The following is a 19,925-nucleotide window of genomic DNA, read 5'->3' on the forward strand; positions in this document are numbered from 1 at the left end:
GGTGAGGCATGCCTGTATTTACCCGGCACCAACTGAGTCTGGCATATTTTTCTTATTATTCCTCTAGTAACAGGCTGAGTCAGGTACAAGGGCACAAGTAAGAGCACTCAGAGGGACGCCAGCAGTTGAGGAGAATATGAGCAGAACTGCCATCCGGAAAATGGTGAACCTCCGGCCTTCAGAGGCTCCCAAGGGCAGAGCTTAAGAGGAAGAGCAAGCTGGAGCCAGGGTGATATGAAACGGGGCTGCTAGAACCAATACTGTTGCAACAGCAACAATAGTCCAGTTTATTGAGCACTTACTAAGTCCCGGACAGTTTACACTCAAGATTGTATGTAATCCTCCTCCTAACAATACTATTAGGTTGATGCTATGATTTCCCCCTTTTTTACAAAGGCAGAAACTGAGGCTTGGGGAGGGTGAGTGACCGGGTTCCTGTTGGTAGAGCTGAGATTCAAATCCAGGTCTGTGCGACGCCAGAGCTGGACCTCTGACCACTACACTGTCATCTGCAAGCCTAAAACCAGACACCCTGCAGCAGTCCATGCCAGCGAAGTCTGTGGAGAAAATGTTAGAAGATGCCAGCGCAGGCGAGGGGCTGCCAAGACAGGAAAACAAAACAGGGTGTGAACCAAGGATCCTTGGAGGTTGGGAGCCAAGGGTATTTTAGTGGCCTCGCAGGGGAGAGGGAAGGGAGTCCTGACACTGGATCTGAACAAAAGCAGCAGAGGCCCAGGCGGCAATGGGGGCAATGGGGTCAGCCGATTAGTAGAATAAGCTGGATTTGGAGACAGCAGACCAGCACTGGACACAGCGCCCATTATCAAGTAGACACTGAATAAAGATACATTGAATAAGTCCTGGCTCTGCCACTTAATTGAAGTCACTTTACCATTCTGAGTCTCAGTTCCCTTGTCAAATGAGAATGATAACACTTGTTTAATAGCTGTTGTGAGTTAAAACTTATTGGCTTAATGGGGTCCTCTGTAAGTTGTCAAGCAGAGGGGGCCGTGAGATGGGATGTGGCCTGGTAGGGAACTGAGCAGGTACAAGGAAACGGCTCCTGAGCCCTAAGTGCGGCCTCCAAAGCCATTCTTGGGCTAGACTAGGAGAGGGAAGTTTGAGGTGGAAAAGTTTATTTTCTGCCGCAGCTGTGATTCTGGGAGAAGGAGAATCTCCCAGGTACTAGAACTGCCTCGACAGCCCTCTGACAGGGGGGCAAAAAGAAGGGCAGGTCCCACCCCCTGCCCTGCAGGCACACACACAAGAAAACGCTCCTCTCCTCCCTGCACCCTTCTCACGCACAGGCCCAGGGACGTGCTCCTCCACTTGGGGTAGGGGAACCCTCTGGGTAGGAGCCCTTCTTCGCCCCACCCTTCCCCTGGCAGCCTTCCCTGAGCCTGCAGATAGCATCTCTGCCATGCGAGCTGGCAAGCCCGGCCGTGAGAGGTCTGCGGTGTGAGCATGTGGGCTTGGGACCTGTGGAAAAGTACTGTGCAGACATCAGATGAGGGGCTCCGGGCAACATTAGGGCTCATCGAGTTGCAGGATCTCTCTGTCTCTCTGTCTCTCGCAAAAGCAGCCTGACACAGTGTAGAGTCAGACAGGCCTGTTGTATATCTGAGCTCCACCTTGGGTAAAAATTACTTAACCTCTCTGAGCTATAGTTACCCTAGCTATATAATGGGAATAATCATGCTTACCTCACCGGGCTGTCGTAAGGATGATGTAATATCAAGTAAGATATAACTTTAGGTAAAGTGCCTCGCACATCCCATCATCCTTGGTTTGAATCCTGGTTCCAAGCAAGTCTCTTGACCCTTCTGAGACTCAGTTTCCTCATCTGTAAAATGGGAGTTCTAAAAGCTACTGCTCTAGGTTGCTGTAAGGTTTCAAGGAGATACTGCTTATGAAGGGCACGGCCCAGTGCCTTTAAACTCAGGGTGGTATTAACTTCTTCTGCCACTGGGGCCAAATCCAGCTTCCTTTTCAAGACCCCTGCTCCAAAAAGACTCTTACATGAGAGGGGGATGAACTGGCCCTGCTTTACCGGAATCTACACCCACCAAAGGCAACTCATTCAAATCTCCAAAGAAAACCCCCTTTTGGATCCCTGCAGAATCAGGGAGAGGGTTCCGACACCTCCGTCCTCCTCTTGTGACCTCACCACTCTCCACCCCACACCTGAGCGGAGAGGAACATTCGGTCTCCACTCCCCATCGAGATGCACTGTGGGCTTGTGCCAGCACTGCAGCCTGAATGAGCTGGCCCGACACCCAGTACCCTAGAGAGGCTTTGTGGTGGTGTTGTGGGTAGCTGGGTCAACCAGGGTGTTCTAGGGACAGGTCCCCCGAAAACCCCGGCTGCTCCCATTCCTACCTGTTCTTCACCGTCTTGCTCTCAGCAAGGCTCAGTCCATCTAATACCAAGGCTGCCGCCCAGGCCACAAACAGGAGACAGTTGACATCTGAGCCTCAGGCCAAAGAGCAGAGCATGATTGGCAAAGGAGGACAAATTTCCACCTCTCCAAATGCAATGACACTCATCGTTTGCTTCCCACCCAAACTTGGGGTAGGTGGGGGAAGCTCAGATGGAGAGATCGTGGATCTCAGAAAAAAATTTCCTTTCTGATAACATCGAAACACGAGTTTAGCTGCAGCCCATCTAAACTGGTGCAAGCCCAATGCAGCAGCCATCCAGGGAGAGAAGGGGAAGAGAAAATTATGGGTTCTCATTCATCAGAAATAATAGCAGCTAATGTTTATTGGTCGATTACTGTATGTCAGAGCCTATTCTAAGTTATGTATCTTAACTATAATTAAGGCTTACAGCATGACTGTTCTCACTTTTGGATGAGGGCTGTGAGACACGGAGAGGTTGGCCAACACAGACAATCGGCTCAGCTACCACGTGGGACCACCTCCTCCAAGACGAGCAGGGCCATGGAGTGGGAGAACCACTGAGTCTGGAGTCTGGCCAGCCTGGCTTTAAACTCCCCACTTATGGATGGAGTGATTGTGGGAAAATTCCTTAACCTCTCAGAGTCTCAGTTTTCTCATCTATAGAGTTGGAATGATCCCAATGACCTCACAGTGTTGCTCTAAGTAATAAATGGAACAGTAAATATGAAGCGTTTGGCGCTCAGCGCCTGCACACAGGCAGGATCCAATAACTATTTCTATTGTTATATTATCTTGACTACAATGGGGAAATCACTTTGGAGAAAGGAATCATTTCTTCTCACCAATGATCTCCTGCCTGAAAATTCTGTTCTCCATCTACCTTGTTACTCAGTAAGCCCAGCTTATTCCCTGTTGAAGCTGCACTGGTTTACATATCCCTTGTTCTGACATTTTAAGGAACTTTTCAGACCTGTCTCCTTCATTGAATAGCAAGTAAGTTCTCTGAGGGCAGGTCTGTGTGTATTATTTGGGGGTGCCTCTTCCCAGTGCTGGGGAGCCTCCATTTTCCACTGCCTTGTCTTTCTGTGTGGAAGGATCACAGCTAGAGGAACATCTCGCCCTCTGCCTCCTGGTAGAAGTGACCTATGTCCCTGGTGAGTCTAGGTCAGCTGTCCTCCCTGGGGATGACAGCAAACCTGAAGGTCGTTCTCTGAAATCTATGCGGTGGTTTTTCTGTCTTAATAATTAAGAGGTTCTATTTGCATTTACCAGGCAGAGGACAGGCATTCTAGACATCCTGCAACGCAGAAGACAGTACCAGACAAGAAACTCTTGTTCGTGTCCTGTACAACTCGCATCCGACTTTCAAACGCCCCACTGGACACTCGTGTCAGTAAAAAGCCTGCCTGTATCACATGAGCCTAGAGCCCAATTCCAGTTTTTATGCAGGCACAACATATCTTTTGCACACTTCTGATATGCACTGACTTTTTCCAGGATGCCATTTTCTGTATAAATTGAGGAAAGATTATATTTTATTTTGTTTGGAAGTTTACCAAGAGTTGTTTAACATTTTGGAAAATCATGGCTTTTCAGCTGCCAGTAGAGCATACCAATATCAGTCTGTACTTGTGTCTGTCACATTCATATAGGTGCAAGCATCCTACTATCTCATCAAACCTTCCAGAGGAATGTGCCCAAGCATTTACTTGCTGAAATACATATTATATCATTTTAATTTTTTTCATTCTCCTTTGAATCCTTATTCAAATTAGAGTATCTTACCGGTTTTTATGTATGTTTTCTATAAATTTCATTCTAGGATATTAAAGGGGCTTTATAGCATCCTTGTTACAAGGAACATTGGGTCTGATAAGGCTGAGAACACAGGTTTAGAAGGAAGTGGGTGTGTGCGACTTGGCACCTTCTGAGACCTGCCTGTTGTCTAGGAGGGTACTTTAAGGTCTGTTCTCCACCAGCTCTATCTGTGCCAGGTGGATGTATTTAATTCTGGAGCAAGGCCTTTGAAAGTCCGTTGTGGCTACACATCAAAGCCATGTCCCCCAACAAATTAAGTGAATATAAGTTCTGGACTGTCGTTCAAGTGCAGCCTTTTCGAATAAATTGTACATTTTTTAAAGGGTATCTCCTAAAAGCAATATTTTATTGTTCTCCTCTTCTCTTGTTTGACAAAGATATAAGAGCTATGTTTTGATATGTCCACTATACATTTTTTGTCCATCTAGGCTTTCTGGTAGAATTATCCACTATCTTTGTCATTACTTTGTCTTTATAATTTTATTGTTAAATGATTTTTAGAGCAATGTTTCCTAGGGTAGCCGTGTCACTTTCTTTTTGGTGATAAAAACACTCTAAAAACAAACAAACAAAAAAACCAACCCTGTCCCCCCTGCAGCTCTATCTGTCAGGCTCCTGCATCTATTTTTTTCAGCTGCTTTGGTACCTTGGAGGGGGAAAGAAGAAGGATGATGTACATCAATACTCTAAAACCCAACCCTACTACTCAGGGTTGAGCAAAATGTGGCTTGCTGGCTCCTCTTCTCTTAGTCTGCCCATCCACCCTCAATAATCCTGCCTCAACCTGGAAGTACAGGACCAGAAGCTGGATCTTGCAGCAGAGGGAAACAAGCCTCAGCAGTCAAGAGTTTCACCATCCTTAATTCTCATCCTCCAGGGTCTTTCACAGCGAGGTCTCAGAGTCTCCCTCCAGCTTATTGGGCCAACTACCCCTGGCTCTACACACCTGCCTGGCTTTCTTAGACTCACTGAACCAGCCCCATCAGCATTATTACAGCGCAGGGGCCCTCCATCCCCTCTGCAGCCTCTGCTACATTTTCTTCCCACCAGCTGGGAGCTCCCGTGGGCAGGGACCACGTTCTACTCCCCTCTGACCCCTCACAGCTAGACACAGGTTTGTGGAACTGAATGGTCCAATGTGGTCAATTAATTCCCTCCCTTGTCCTCTGGTGCTCAGCTGCTGTGGTGCCGGCCCTCCTGGGGCTGCTCCCTGGGCGCCTGGGGGAGGGGCTCACTATGTCTTCACTGCAGACCTTCACTTGAGAGTCTGGTCCTGCCTCCCCTGTGTCTCCATCATGGGCCTCCCCGGAGAAGCCTCTCCATCATTCAGAATCCTCAGAGACCTTTCCTTAGGCTGAATTTTGTTGATTTTAGAGAAGATGTCCCATTGAGCTGATTAAACACTACAATCGACGCAGGCCGGGAGCAGCCAGAATCCATGGGATTGACGTATATACACTCATATGTATAAAATAGATAAGTAATAAGAACTTGCGTATAAAAAATAAATAAAATAAAATTCAAAAATTCAAAAAAAAAAAAAAAGAATCCGTGGTAGCTCACAGTCAAGAAAATGGCGAAGGAAAATCCCATTTGATTCAAAACCAAACGCACTATGGGAGCGCAGTGGGGCCACTGCTCTGGACTAGTGGGGCGGGTTCCCGAGAGAGGCACTGGAGGGCTGAATGCTGCGGCCACAGGTGAGCTGAGAACGCTGCCAGGCCTGGGGCTGAGATAGCATCCCAGGCCACTGGCTCTCAGCTTTGTGGGTAGGAAGCTCAGGGACAAAGACACCTGCCAACTTGCTTCAGACTCTCTTCTGGCCTCAGAGAACTTTTGTGAAGTCTTCTAGCAAGACTTAGTTTTCAACAGCATAGATGGAGACATCGCTCTGATGGGTCTGGTGGACACCCACAGCCCTGGATGACGAGGGACCCAGAAGTCACCAGCACAGAGCAGGGCAAGGCTCCCCAGGTGTGCATCTGTCATTGTGGACTCTCCAAACCCCTTTAAGCCAATGATACTTCCTAATGTTCTTCTGAAGTTAGCTGTTGGTTGAAAGAATAGGAAATGGGGACTTCCCTGGTGGTGCAGTCATTAAGAGTCCGCCTGCCGATGCAGGGGACATGGGTTTGAGTCCTGGTCTGGGAAGATCCCACATGCCACGGAGCAACTAAGCCTGTATGCCACAACTACTGAGCCTGCGCTCTAGAGCCTGTGAGCCACAACTACTGAGCCCGCATGCCACAACTACTGAAGCCCGTGTGCCTACAGCCCGTGCTCCATGGCAAGAGAAGCCACCGCAATGAGAAGCCTGCGCACTGCAACGAAGAGTAGCTCCTGCTCGCCTCAACTAGAGAAAGCCCATGCGCAGCAACGAAGACCCAACACAGCCAAAAAAAAAAGAGCAGGAAATGGAAGTGGAGAAACTCTGTGACCAGAAGGCTGTCCTCAGGCTCCTGACTTCACCCACAGGGCATTCAGCCTTCCCTCCCTCCCTCCCTCCCAGAAGAGCCCTTCTCTTCTTCCAGGATAAACCCTCCACCCATGTTCTCCCTTTTCTGTCTCCTCTACGGCATCTCCTATCTCTCCCCAGGCCCACAACCCACCAAAGTCTCCCTCATCCCCAAAACCTTCCCTTCACACTGTCTCCATTTTCAGCCAACATCTGCATCCCTTTATCATCCCACTCCTTGAAAGAGAATTCTGCAGTCCTCGTCTCCATCATTTCCTAACTTCTCCTTACCCCTCGACGACAGCAATCTGGCTTCTGCTCTCACCACGGACGCTAGAGACGCTACGATGAGGCCACCAGTGTTCACCTCGCTGCCAAACCGTGGCCCCTTCCAGGCTGGGGCTCTACAATATCTCTGCGTGCTGTGATGCTGTCTGCTATCCCCACCTTCATACGAAAGTCTCTCCTTTGTGGGTGTGGTTCTCCTCCCATCCCTTTAACCATTCCTTCTTGGTCTCATCTATGGGTGCCCGTTCCTCAGCCTGCCCCTTACATGTTCCTTCTCTCCAGCTCTGCCCTGGGTTCTCATCCCAGTCTGTGCACCCTCCCTAGGTGACCTCACTCCCTCCCATCACTTTGGTTAACACGATTCCATGGTGACTCCTCAGTATGCATCCTGACCTGTCTGCTGGGCTCCAGATCCAAATTTCTCATCACGTATTGAGCACCTATTGTCCGTTATCTGCCCTTCTTCCTCTTCCCATCATCTGGACTAATCGGCTGGACCTCCCGTTCTCTTGATCTCCGGTTCTAGTCCCACTAATGCTCAGTATCTCAAGCTAGAAACCTAAGAATCCTGCCGGGCCCTTCCCCTTCCTTAGCTGTCCAAACTGTTGCCAAAATCCTCCTGATTTTATACCCAAAATCTCTCTCAAATCTGAGTCTCTCCATGCTTTACTGACACAGGAATAATAAGAGCAAATACCTATACAGTTTATATGTTCTAGACATTGTCTAAGAGGTACACACACACACACACACACACACACAAACAGCCCTGTGAGATAGGTACCATTATTCTCCCCACCTGTAAGATGAGGAGACTGAGGAACACAGAAGTTGAAGAACTTGCCCAAGGTCACACCACCAGGTAGTGCCAAGCCCAGGAGTCAAACCCAGGTTGTCTGGCTCTAAGTCTGTGTGCTTAATCCCTCTCCTTGGCATTGCCCACTCCTCCTACCACAATGGCATCCCATCAGGCCTCTCTTGCATCAGTGCGTCATTCATCCTTCCTTCCCTCCTCACCCACACCCCCTTCTAAGGCTCTTCCATTAAATGAAACTAGTTATGCTTGAAAATGCCCACAGGATAAAATCTAAGCTTCTTGGGAATTCCCCGGCGGTCCAGTGGTTAGGGCTCTGCGCTTTCCCTGCCGAGGGCCCGGGTTCAATCCCTGATCGGGGAACTGAGATGCCACAAGCCATGCAGCGCAGCCAAAATACACAAATAAATAAATAAACTTCTTTGCTGGGTATTCAAAGGTCTACATAATCTGGCCCAGCCTCATCTTCCACCATCACATCCCATGCTGACCTTCTCACAGTTCCCTTTTACATAGTGAGGCTTCACCCTTACTGTCTCCTATGCCTGGAATATTCTTGCCGCCCCTCTCTGCCAGTCAATCAAACCCCCTTCTCTTCCCTTGTCACCCGCTTCAACACCATCTCTTTGGTGACATCCTTGGGCAGTATCTCAGAGCTCAGTACTCTTATGTCTCTTACAGAATTCACTGCAGAGTTCATTGCCATTTATCTTCTTACAAATGACACCCGCTATCCAGCTCTTAGGAATGACTAAATATTCAAAGAATGAACGTTTGGCCCCTGATCCAGCCTGCTGGGTCCTCCTGTCTCTGTCCCTTGAATTTCAAAAGATTCTTTTTGCTGGATCACACAAGATCATAAAGGCTGGAAAGATTCCATGTGACATATTTCTCCTCACTCTCTACAGCTCAGGGTGAAGAAATGGACACTCTCTTCCCCATTTCTCTTCAAAGAAAAACATGAAAGGAAAGTGGAAGCAAAACCAAACAGAATATGGCATGAGAAAATTGATGGGACCATAACATACAGACTGCAGGGGCCTTAGCAATCATCTCAAGCAAATGTCTTCCTTTTATTCATTAGGGCACTAAGGCCCAGAAAGGAGAAGAGGATTGTGTAGGGTGGAAACAGCACTGGCACCCAGGACCTCTGATTCCCTGTCCAGGGATCTGGCCTTGTTCTGTGGCCTCCCAACTCTGTCTTAATCTTTCCTGGGGACTGAGGGGTGGCCCTGTTTCTGGGTCTCTGGATCAGCTCACAATTATCTCCCAAACAGGCTCAGGCTGCTTTCCTGGGACCAGGAAGTTAAGAGGCTCAGCAGGAAACTTCATGATGAGGCAGCGTCCTTCGCTCATGCAACCTTAGGACGGCACTGCGCCCAGACCCTGGCTGCAATTCCCAACTGCACCAACTGGCTTGGGGCCTTCCAATGTGAGCTTCACCAAGGCCAGCGACTCATCCTTTGCTCTCCTGCGTCTGCCACCCCGTCTCTGTATCAGACACTGCTGGGGCCAGAGGGGCTGTCCCTAGCCTTGTCCTAAGCACAAGGGTTTCCCAAGCTCTAGAAAGATCACACAGGCAGCCAAACCCACCGGGCCTGTGGAGCGGGCCACCTGTGGGCTGGGCTGGTGCCACCACGTCTTGGTGTGGGATGGGCTCCTCCACGTGCATTTCATCCAAGGGACCATGAGAGGTGGACCCTGGGCTGGGACCCTCGGAAAGCACAGGCAACAGGCCACATCCCAACCTGCCGAGGGCTCCTTCAGGATCACTGAATCCTCGGGAATGTCCTCCATCCTCCTGCCCTGGAAACAAACCTGGCCAAACTATCCCTCAGATGAGAATCTGTCTCATCTTTAAAGACCTTGAGAGAGAAGCTGATTCTACAGCCTCCCTCCCTTGGTAGCTCTTCCAGTGTTTGGTAAGCCACATTGGCTGCAAGTCCTTCCTTTTAGCTCACCTAGATGTATCTTTAACTGAAGCCTACCTCTGTCTTAGGTCTTGAGGGCAGAGTGAGAGTAGCTGGCCTCCATGTGTTAGCAAACTTCCCCAATGAACACAATTGCAGAAGTTGCCTAAGAGGTTTTGGGTTAGGACTCCAGATTGTTCCTCTCCAACTGTGAAGGATGTACCCAGAGTTAAAAGCCTTTCAGGAAATGTTAGTAAGGACTTCAAGTCACTCTACAGATAAAGGAGGAGAAGAACATATGTCTGAGTTTGACCTCCACCCCTGACTTCCTTCTAAACTTGGACTCTGGATATGAGTGGGAAGGACCCCTAGTGAGTATCAAATGTATCCCCAAATTGGGGTTGTCTTTCCTTCCCCCTGGCTGTCTCCTTCTCTAGCCCACTCTTCTCTGCTTAACAAACTCTACTGACTCTTCAGAGCTAGAATCAAATATCACCTCCTCCATGAAGCCTGCCCTGAGCTACCGGGAAGAATGAAGTATTCTCATTTCTGTTTGACACCATGCTTTTTACACGCCTCCAATAAAGCATGAATGAGATTGTATTATAATTATCCACTCAAGAGTGTCTCTCTCCCCTCCCCTCTCCCTCTCCCTCTATCTCTATCTCCCCCACTCCTCAATCTAGACTGTGAGCTCCTCCAGGGAAGAGACCATGTCTTAATTTTCTTTGTATTCCCACATCTGGCACAGTACATGTTCCCTCCCCCACCCCAAATTTATGAAATAAATTAATTCCTCAGCTGAGAAAACTCATACTAAAAATATTAAGTGACTTGACCAAACTTATACAGCTAGCTGGTGGCCAAAACAGGACCCAAACCCAGGCTTTCTGACTTTGTTTCTAATTCTCACATCTCTGCCTCACTCTAGGGCCCAGTGTTGCTTCCTGCTTGTCTCCAATTTAGACTTTGTCCCCCCAATGAACCCTCCCACCATCTGCCTCTGACATCACACCTTGTCTTCGCCCTCAGCCCCCAACCTTCCCATCAGCCTCTAACTTCAATGGGAAGTCCTCTCTTCATTCACCCTCCTCTTTACACATCCAGATCTATCCATCCTTCAATCCATCCAACACCACCTTCTCCTGCCTGAAACCCTCCCTGACTAACTTGAACTCCACCCAGCTTGTTCCTTTAAAGGCGCCCAACTTGTATCTCCATTGTCCCACTGAGCTGGGTTACACCCTCCTTCCTGAACTCTTTTTGTCCTGGCTCCCCTGTTTTGTCCTCTATCTTCTTCTTTTAAATCAGGAGTTCCTTTGGCTATTTACAATAGCCAGGACTTGGAAGCAACCTAAGTGTCCATCGACAGATGAATGGATAAAGAAGATGTGGCACATATATACAATGGAATACTACTCAGCCATAAAAAGAAACGAAATCGAGTTATTTGTAGTGAGGTGGATGGACCTAGAGTCTGTCATACAGAGTGAAGTAAGTCAGAAAGAGAAAAACAAATACCATATGCTAACACATATGTATGGAATCTAAAAAAAAAAAAAAATGGTCATGAAGAACCTAGGGGCAAGACGGGAATAAAGACGCAGACCTACTAGAAAATGGACTTGAGGACACGGGGAGGGGGAAGGGTAAGCTGGGACAAAGTGAGAGAGTGGCATGGACATATATACACTACCAAATGTAAAATAGATAGCTAGTGGGAAGCAGTCGCATAGCACAAGGAGATCAGCTCAGTGCTTTGTGACCAGCTAGAAGGGTGGGATAGGGAGGGTGGGAGAGAGGGAGACGCAAGAGGGAAGAGATATGGGGACATATGTATATGTATAACTGATTCGCTTTGTTGTAAAGCAGAAACTGACACACCACTGTAAAGCAATTAAACTCCAATAAAAATGTTAGAAATAAATAAATAAATAAATAAATAAATCAGGAGTTCCCTGAGGAGCCCAACCCTCCATCTTTCGTACTTCCACAAATTCCTCTACACATAGTCAGGCCATGCAAACAGACTTGCCCAAGAGGCAACTCAAGCTGAGCTTTGATAGGAAAAGAGTTGTGGTCTTAGATTCCAGACCACATCCAGCCTGCAGATAATCCTAAATAGGGCTGCGCTGTCAGTACTCTTTTGAGGACATAATGAAGAGGTGACCCCAACGTTGGATTGTGGATTGGGGGAGGGGTTGGATGCAAAAGCCCTTGAAAGACCCCTTTCAATTCTGAGAGCTATGAGTCTATGAATAAACACCCTCAAACTTCCCTTAATCTTCTTTGTGTCCCCACACCTGACATAGTATGAATGACCCCCAAAATTTATAGAATAAAGGTTTTCTTCTGAATGTCCTTACCTGCCTGTTGAAATCTAAGCCGTTTCGATCATTTCCTGGAAGAGATTTAAAAAAAAAAAGAAAACATTAATAGCTAGCAGGATTGGAAGAGACTGAAAGTTAGTGGAAAATAGGATGTTGGGATGGGCTTATCTTTATTTTGAAAAAGAACAAAATGCCTGCCCTGTGACCAGAATCTTCTTGCTTATCCTGTTTCCTGGAAAAGTCTTTGGAAAACCTCCTTCAGGAAGGTAGGTAACCAGGGAAAGGGGAGACTGACTTGTCCAAGGTCACATAGTCTAACTGAGATTAGAACTTGCCACACCAGATTGCTTCTGCCAAATGCCCTCAGACAGAAGCTGTGATACATGCTGTAATGGAAAAGCAAGGAATGACCAGCCACAAATCCTCAAGGAATTGCCCGAAGGCAAGAAGGCCTCCCACTATCCCAGCCCTCCAGCATTGATGACACCTAAATCATGTCAGGTAGATGAGGGTCACCCCTGTTTCCACGCCCCCAACTTTTCTTCTTGGTTTTATTCATCTTTTTCCCTTTATAATAAATGTTGGGTTGATAAAGTAAATGTGTGCTTAATAGAGAAAACTTTTTGGTACAGAAAAAGTATAAAGTAGCAGAAAAATCAATCTGCAGAGAGGCAGCTGCGATTAATATTTTTGTATATTTTATGGTCTTTTTTATGCTTGTTTTTCCTCATTGATATATATCACTCTGTATAGATTTTTTACCCTGCTTTTTCCAGTGAGCGTCATAATCTTTCTCCTACACTATTAAGGAATGTCATAAATCTTTCTCCTATGTTTGCAAAGATCATTTTTAATGGCTACATAATATTCCATTTATGGAGATACCAAAATCTGCTTAAACATATACCTGTTATTAGGGAAATTGCTTCCATTCTTTGCTATAATTAAATTTCCTATTCATATAGCTCTTCAGGGCAGGAGCTGCCAAACAATCTTCCTTTGTGGCCCATGGGTTATTGGCTCTATAATGGCAAGAAGATGATATTAAATACCACCCAGAGCCTAGCACTAGGCTTAGTACATAATAGGAACTCAAATTATATTGGTTGAATGAATGAATAAATGAACATGTGAATGAATTCAGAACTTTCAATCAGAAAATTCTTCTGCTTTCCATCGGTTCTTCAATAGCTTTGGAATGAAGTCCAAATTTCTTAGTATAACATATAATTCCCTGTATGACCTGGTTTCTGCCTACCTTCCCGGCTTTGTCTGCTGCCTCTCATGATCTCACCTCCCTCCCTCCCAGGTACCCTGTGCTCCAGACTCATGGAAAGCTTGCTCATGTCCAAACGCGCCACACCTCTCCCGTTTCCACGCCTCCATGCACTGTTCCCTTCCACAAAGTTGGTCCCCCTTCTCTCTGGTCCTTCAGGCTTCTCTACTAGCCGCATGGCACATGTCATGTAACTCTTTATTTGCCTGCATGCTTCTCTCTCCCTCTAGTCTATGAATTCCTTGAAAACTAGGAGGATGACATTCATTTTTCTCCTCAATGGCCACCACAGTTCCTAACATGGGTCAGAGGCTCAAGAAACACCGGATAGATGAATGAATGGGGTCCAGGAGAATCCTCTGGAGCTTTAACCTAAGCCCCCTTCCCTCTGCTCTGTTCTAAACAACGGGTAAGTGAAGCCCTTGCCTGTATGATTGGTTGTGAAGCATCTCCGAGAGCAGCTGGGCCAGCAAGATGACAGCAGAGGTTGAGGGCTACAGGATTCTGAGAAAGAGGAAATTAGTGAGACGGGAAGTCACCTTTGAATAGCAGCCTGATTTTGAGACTAACGAAGACTAAATAGATAATCTGTGAGGGGAGTTAAGATGGGAAGGGCCCACAGACTGAAAATAGTGTGTGTGTGTGTGTGTGTGTGTGTGTGTGTGTGTAGAGGGTAGACTTAAAGATAAAATTGCTTTTATATTAAAAATTATTTCATGACATTGTACAGGTGGCCTAGTAAGGAGTGATTTTAAAATTTGACCATAGAGCAAATTCATTCATTCCACAAGTATTTGCTAAATACACTCTCTATACCAGACACTGTTCTAGGCACTGGAAATATAATACTGGAAAAGATAGACAGAAGTCCTTGACCACACGGAGCTTCTTTTCTAGTTGAGGAGACATAAAAGGAATAAGAAAACAAATATATAATTTCATTTAGAGAGAGTTACTATGGAGAGCAATAATACATGGTCAGGGGAAGAGTGTGTCAGAGGCTGTCCATAAGCAGGGTGGTCTGGGGAAGATCATTCCAGATGGAGGGATCGGGACCTGAGTGAGGCAAGAACAGGCTTGCCTGCTGAGGAACAGTGATGAGGCCAGCCAGGCTGGAGAGATGTGGATGGGTGTGACCAGGGGAAAGATGACATGGATCTGGCAGACGGGTCGTGCTGAAGACTTCAGCTTTCATGCCAAGGACGTTGGGAAGTGATCAGAGGGTTTTGAGCAGAGGAGTGACATGCTTTGACTTAAGTGTTTACACCTGCGGTGATCAGCTGTAGGGATGAGCAAGGAGGAAGGGAGAACAGCCAGGAGGCTATCGCAGTGGGTCAGGTGAGAGGGGGCAGTGTGCAGGATAGAAGGGCAGCCGTGCAGGTAGTGAGAAGGACCTGGATTTTGAATTGATAGCTGACAGGGCCAGCTGATGGCTGGAAGGAGTGGTGCAAGGGAAGGAGAGGAAGGATGATTCCTAGGGTTGGGCTTTCTCCATGGAGTGAGTGGTGGAGTCATTCCCCAAGATGGGGGTGACTCGGGGAGCAGCTGGCTGGTAGTATAAAGTCAAAAGCTATGTTCTGGGACATGTTAACTTTGAGATGCCAATTAAAGATCCCAGGAGAGACAGGGAAAGGAGTTTGGACTCAGGATACGTGTCAGGTCAGAAGTACAGGGTGGGTAGTTTTCAGCTTATAGGTGGTATTTAAAGCCATAGGACTTGATGAGTTTACAAAGGAACTGAGTCCAGATGAAGGAGAATAAAAGGGTCAAGGTTGGGAATGATGAGGAGGGGCCAGCAAAGGAGACTGAGAAAGAGTGGGCACTCTAGTAGGAGGAAGACCAGGCAGGTATGGTGTCTGGAAGGCAAGAGAAGGTGTAACACCATTACCTCCAGAAGAGGTAATAACATACATGTGAATGAGACCTAGAAAGGGAGAGAAACCTTGAGGGCCAAAACAGTCTGTCTTGGACAGGTCATCAGGATTGTGAACAATTAAGAAAAGTCTTTACTTTCGATATCTGCGGATGCCGTTAGAGTGTTGTTTGTGAGATCCACAAAATGCAAAAGATGAGCAAACAGCACTCAGAGATTAATTTTAAAACCCACCAGCCAACAAGAGAACAATTTCTCTTGTCCAGGAGTTTCTCCGGGGTCTTTCTCCAGTAGGCCTCTCCCCTGAGGACGCACCTGCTGCGCTTGGAGCCTGAAGATGGAGCCTCCCCTTCTCATCAGACTCATCCTGGCCTGCGTTGATATCATTGTCTAATCCTCCTTGAGTCCCAGGCTGACTGAATGGCTGGACTGGAGGGGCCCAGGCCAGCCAGGACCTCCCAGGAGACGGACCCCTTTACTCTGGGACAGCAAAGAGTGGTACTAGCTCAGCAGTGGGAGCTGAATAAAGGTTCAGTCCCCCAAAGTGACTTCACCTCCGATTCTGATTCCACTGCTAAGCAGGTCAGAGTATCCTCAGGAGACATGGCTTCCCCCAGCTGGGGAGAAGGAGCTCAGAGCACCTGGGGGCCTAGGTGGAGACACCATGACATAGTCTAATGCAGGCGTTAGTTCATTTCTGATGACACTGTTGATTCTCTCTCCAGATCTGGCTGAGGCGAAACGGCCTCAGCCCTCATGTTACTGCTGCTTCTTCCTGCTTCTCTCCCATGTTCCATGGACCTAGTTCCACCTGGCACCTCTCCCCACCCAGCCTACAGGAAAGGCCTGGGAGGTGGTGCCTGGGAACTCTGGGACAAGATCAAGCTCACTGGGGTTCTGCTGCTGCCCTAATGCTCTAGGTTGAGAGGTGACCGACAAGCCATTCCCAGGACCCAATTTATTCATTTTTGAAACAGCGAGGAGGGTACCCGTCTTTCCTAGAGAAAGAAAGAGATGCAATCACCATATTGTGGGAAATACTGGTCCACAATCACCAGAAACTTGTTTTCTACCCCTTTAAGCTGTGGTGTGTAGGAGCAGCAGGGCATACATGAAACAGTCCTGGACTTGAAGTCAGAGAATTAGGGTTCAAGTCGTGGCTCCATCGCTCCCAAGCTGTGTGACCTTGGTCAAGGCAGGAAGCTCCAGAGCCTCAGGCATCTTGATGGCAAAATAAGGTCATAGTTTCAATTCCACCCACTTCCCAGGAATACAGTAAAGCTCAACTATATGCTGGGAAGCACTCTCCAGTTGTGGGCTGGGCTGCACACGTCCCGGGCCACTCCTCCATCAGGCTGGGCCTGCTCCTTGGTCAGGGATTTTGCACATGCTGTTCCCTCTGACTAGAATGCCCTCTCTCCCTAGGAAATACACACTCGTCCTCCAAGACCCAACTCAGATGTCACATCCTCCATGAAACTTATCCAAAGCAAAATGAGGGATTTCCTCCTCTGTGTTTCCACCTCTCTTACTTATACCTCTTCCAGTACCTACCACATTTTTTAAAACTCAGTGTTTTGTGTGTCTGTTTCCCTCGTGAAATTGGGAGCTCCTAGAGGCCAGGGTTATTACATCTTATTCATTTTTGTACCCCAAGAGCCTAAAACAGTGTTTAACACATAGTAGGAACTGAATGACTATGTGTTTAATTGATCCAAATCACTAAGGAACTGCTACAGAAACGAATCTTCTATTCAGATCTAAGAAATCACAGGTGTCACCACCTGCAGAAACCTGATCATATTCTATTATCCAAGTTCTGGCTTTGAAAGATGGCAGCCACTTGCAGAAAAAAAACAAAGCAGGACAGACACACAGAGGGACCGGAGCATTATTTTTAGCATTGGAAAGATTCTGAAGTCCAACCTCAGAGGGGAGCACGTTGCAGTGGTCACACAGCCTCAGAGACCTTGATTCCGGACTAAAGCTTGGATTTTGCAACTCCCATACTCATACAATTTTCCCAATAAACCCACTGCATCCAAAGTCCAACACAGAGAAAACCAAGTATTAGACTGTAATCAACAGTTTAGGCAAATAAGCAGTATTGATGCCGATCAAATGTGGAAGTGATTTAAAGCAGAGCGTGAGATTAATTCAGACAACTGGATGATGAAATCAGGATTAGAAAATATTTTGGTTGATTCTAATAAGAGGCCAATACCAACAACATAAAATGTAACAGGAATAAATCTAAGCCCTACATTTAGGTTAAAAAAGGTCAATTGTATACATAAAAGATAGAGGAGGCTGAAATTAGAAATGATTAAGGTGGTAAATTTTATGTTTAAATTTTATGTTTTATGTTTAAATTTAATATTGTATGTTTTTTACCACCAAAAAAAGGAGAAAAAAGTAAAGAGTTTTTTAAAATTAGGGAATTATGTTTTGACAACTACTGTAACCCAGAAAGCTAATTTTCTACCTCATACTGGGTAGGCAACTAAAGCAGTCAAATTGCTCAAAAGTATGCCCTACCTTTAAGCCCATCTGCTACATATGATCTGGCAATCCTACTCTGGGTGTATATCCACAGGAAATGAAAACAGGATATCAAAGAGATAGCTTCACTCCTCTGTTCACTGCAGCATTATTCACTATAGCCAACCTAAGTGTTCATCAATGGATAAATGGATAAAGAAAATGTTATATATATATAACATGTTACACGGTGGAATATTATTCAGCCACGAGAAAGAAGGAAATCCTGCCATTTGCGACAACATGGATTGACCTTGGGGGCATTATGCTAAGTGAAATAAACCAGACTGAGAAAGACAAATACTGCAAGGTATCACTTATATGTGGAATCAAAAAAAAAAAAAAAAAAGAGTCAAACTCATAGAAACAGAGAGTGGAAAAGTGGTTGCCAGATGCTGGAAGGGTTCCGAAATAGGGAGAAGTTGGTAAAAGGGTACAAAGTTTCAGCTGTAAGATGAATCAGGTCTGAAGATCTAATGTATAACATGGTGACTATAGTTGACAACACTGTACTGTATAATTAAAATTTGCTAAAAGAGTGGAACTTAAATGTTCTCTCTCACACATATAAAGACAATATAGAGGTGATGGATGTGTTAACTAACTAGATGGTGGGAATCCTTTCACAATGTATACACGTATCAAATCACATGATGTACATTGTAAAAATCTTACAATTTTATTTACCAGTTACACCTCAATAAAGCTTAAACAAAAGACTCTGTGCTACAATGTGAAACCTGATACAGAGTTTTTTCAACAATACCAATAACCAACCTCAAACTAGAGCAATGGAATAACACAGCAGATACATACGGTGATTAAAAATTCAAGTGTGCATAATTTAAGATACTTGACCATCAAAATATCTATACTCTGTATTTTACATTTTCAAAGAGGTTAAATCTCCTAAAGAAATATAATATACCTCTCCTTCCCAAACAAAAACAAAAAAGTGATTCCCATTTCTGTTTATTGGCAGACAGTATCTGGAAATAAGCAAACTGCAGTTCCTTGTGGGGAGGGGAAGAGAGAGAAGGCTGGCGCTAGTGTCTCATGTGAAAAAGAAACCAAAAACGGGAGAACTTCAGTTGACTGAAGCCAATATTGGCCTGAGTGTGCTGCACAGGTGTGGTGTAGCTGCTTAAAAAGCTAATGCTATCCTGTGCATTAGCAGGCATGCAGACCGTTGCAGATCTCTGCTGAGAGTATCACGTCCAGTTCAGGGCAACATTTTGTAAAGGGACCCTGACGAACTGGGCTGTGCAACATGAGGACCAAGACGGTAAGGGGCTTAGATGTCACACCAAATGAGGAAAGGATATTTAGCCTAGAGAGGAGAACACTTACCCTTAGATGTCTTTTACGTTTTAGAGACACATACTGCCATATTTAGGATTGAAATGTTATAATGTCTATAATTTACAAGAAAATATTCCAGTGACAGGAATGGCAGAGATGCGATGGTTGTTGAGAGTAGGCAATGAGTATATGGGGCTCATCGTTTTAGTGTCTACCTTTGCATGCATTTGAAATAAAAAGTTAAAAATAAAATATTTCCCCCAAAAAGGATGAAACAAATACGGCAAGATGTTAACAACTGTTAAATCCAGGTGATGGGTATATGGCTGTTCATTAAGCTGTTTCTTCTCTTTTCTATGTATCTGAAGTTTTTCAAAATAAAAAATTTTAAAGTAATTCAGTGAGGGAACATTTGAAAGATCTACTTGGCATAGTGCCTGGTGCATAGTAAGTGCTTCAGCAAATGTCAGTGTACTCTTCCTTCCTCCCCAGATATTGGCATGGATGTGAAGCAGGCTTAGTCTGCAGTTCCAAAGACCCAGCTCCACAAAGGTCAGTGCTGGAGGCTCCTGCAAAGCAGGCTTCACCTCAGTATAAGGAAGAATTTTGTAAAACGTGGAATTGTCCAGCAGTGAAACCCACAGTTTCATATCAACAGGGCTCCCCATTGCTAGGAATATTCAGGCAGAGGTTGCTTATTTCAGGGATGTTATAGAAGTGGTATTTGAATTGAGGGGCAATTTGATAATATCAAGAGGGGGATCTCGGGTGATCTCAGGGGACTGAAAATTCCTTCTATCTCTAAAGTCCTAGGATTCAATGCAGCTGATTGAAATGTACCAGGGCTTTTTCTTCCCCTCCCAGAAGCTGGTCACTGTAGCATTTGCAGAGGGAGGCAATGAAGGACCAAAGAACT

General features: G+C 46.1%; 1 protein-coding gene across 10 annotated transcripts in view; it reads right to left on the bottom strand.

Annotated features, from left to right (window-relative positions):
* The window catches only part of POU2F3 (POU class 2 homeobox 3), a 78,025-nt gene that overhangs the window by 36,621 nt on the left and 21,479 nt on the right, over positions 1-19,925 (bottom strand). For 4 of the 10 annotated variants that reach the window (XM_036862538.1, XM_036862537.1, XM_036862539.1 and 1 more), the window contains 2 exons: positions 13,720-13,797; positions 12,054-12,088 (listed from right to left, as the gene is read on the bottom strand). In XM_036862538.1, the coding sequence (XP_036718433.1) occupies positions 12,054-12,088; positions 13,720-13,797 (113 nt within the window). Of the gene's footprint in view, positions 1-12,053; positions 12,089-13,719; positions 13,798-19,925 lie in introns of those variants that run through there. The other 6 variants (XM_036862551.1, XM_036862541.1, XM_036862547.1 and 3 more) reach the window with 4 other exon arrangements.

Source organism: Balaenoptera musculus, chromosome 8 (assembly GCF_009873245.2).
Source record: "Balaenoptera musculus isolate JJ_BM4_2016_0621 chromosome 8, mBalMus1.pri.v3, whole genome shotgun sequence".
NCBI lineage: Eukaryota > Metazoa > Chordata > Mammalia > Artiodactyla > Balaenopteridae > Balaenoptera > Balaenoptera musculus.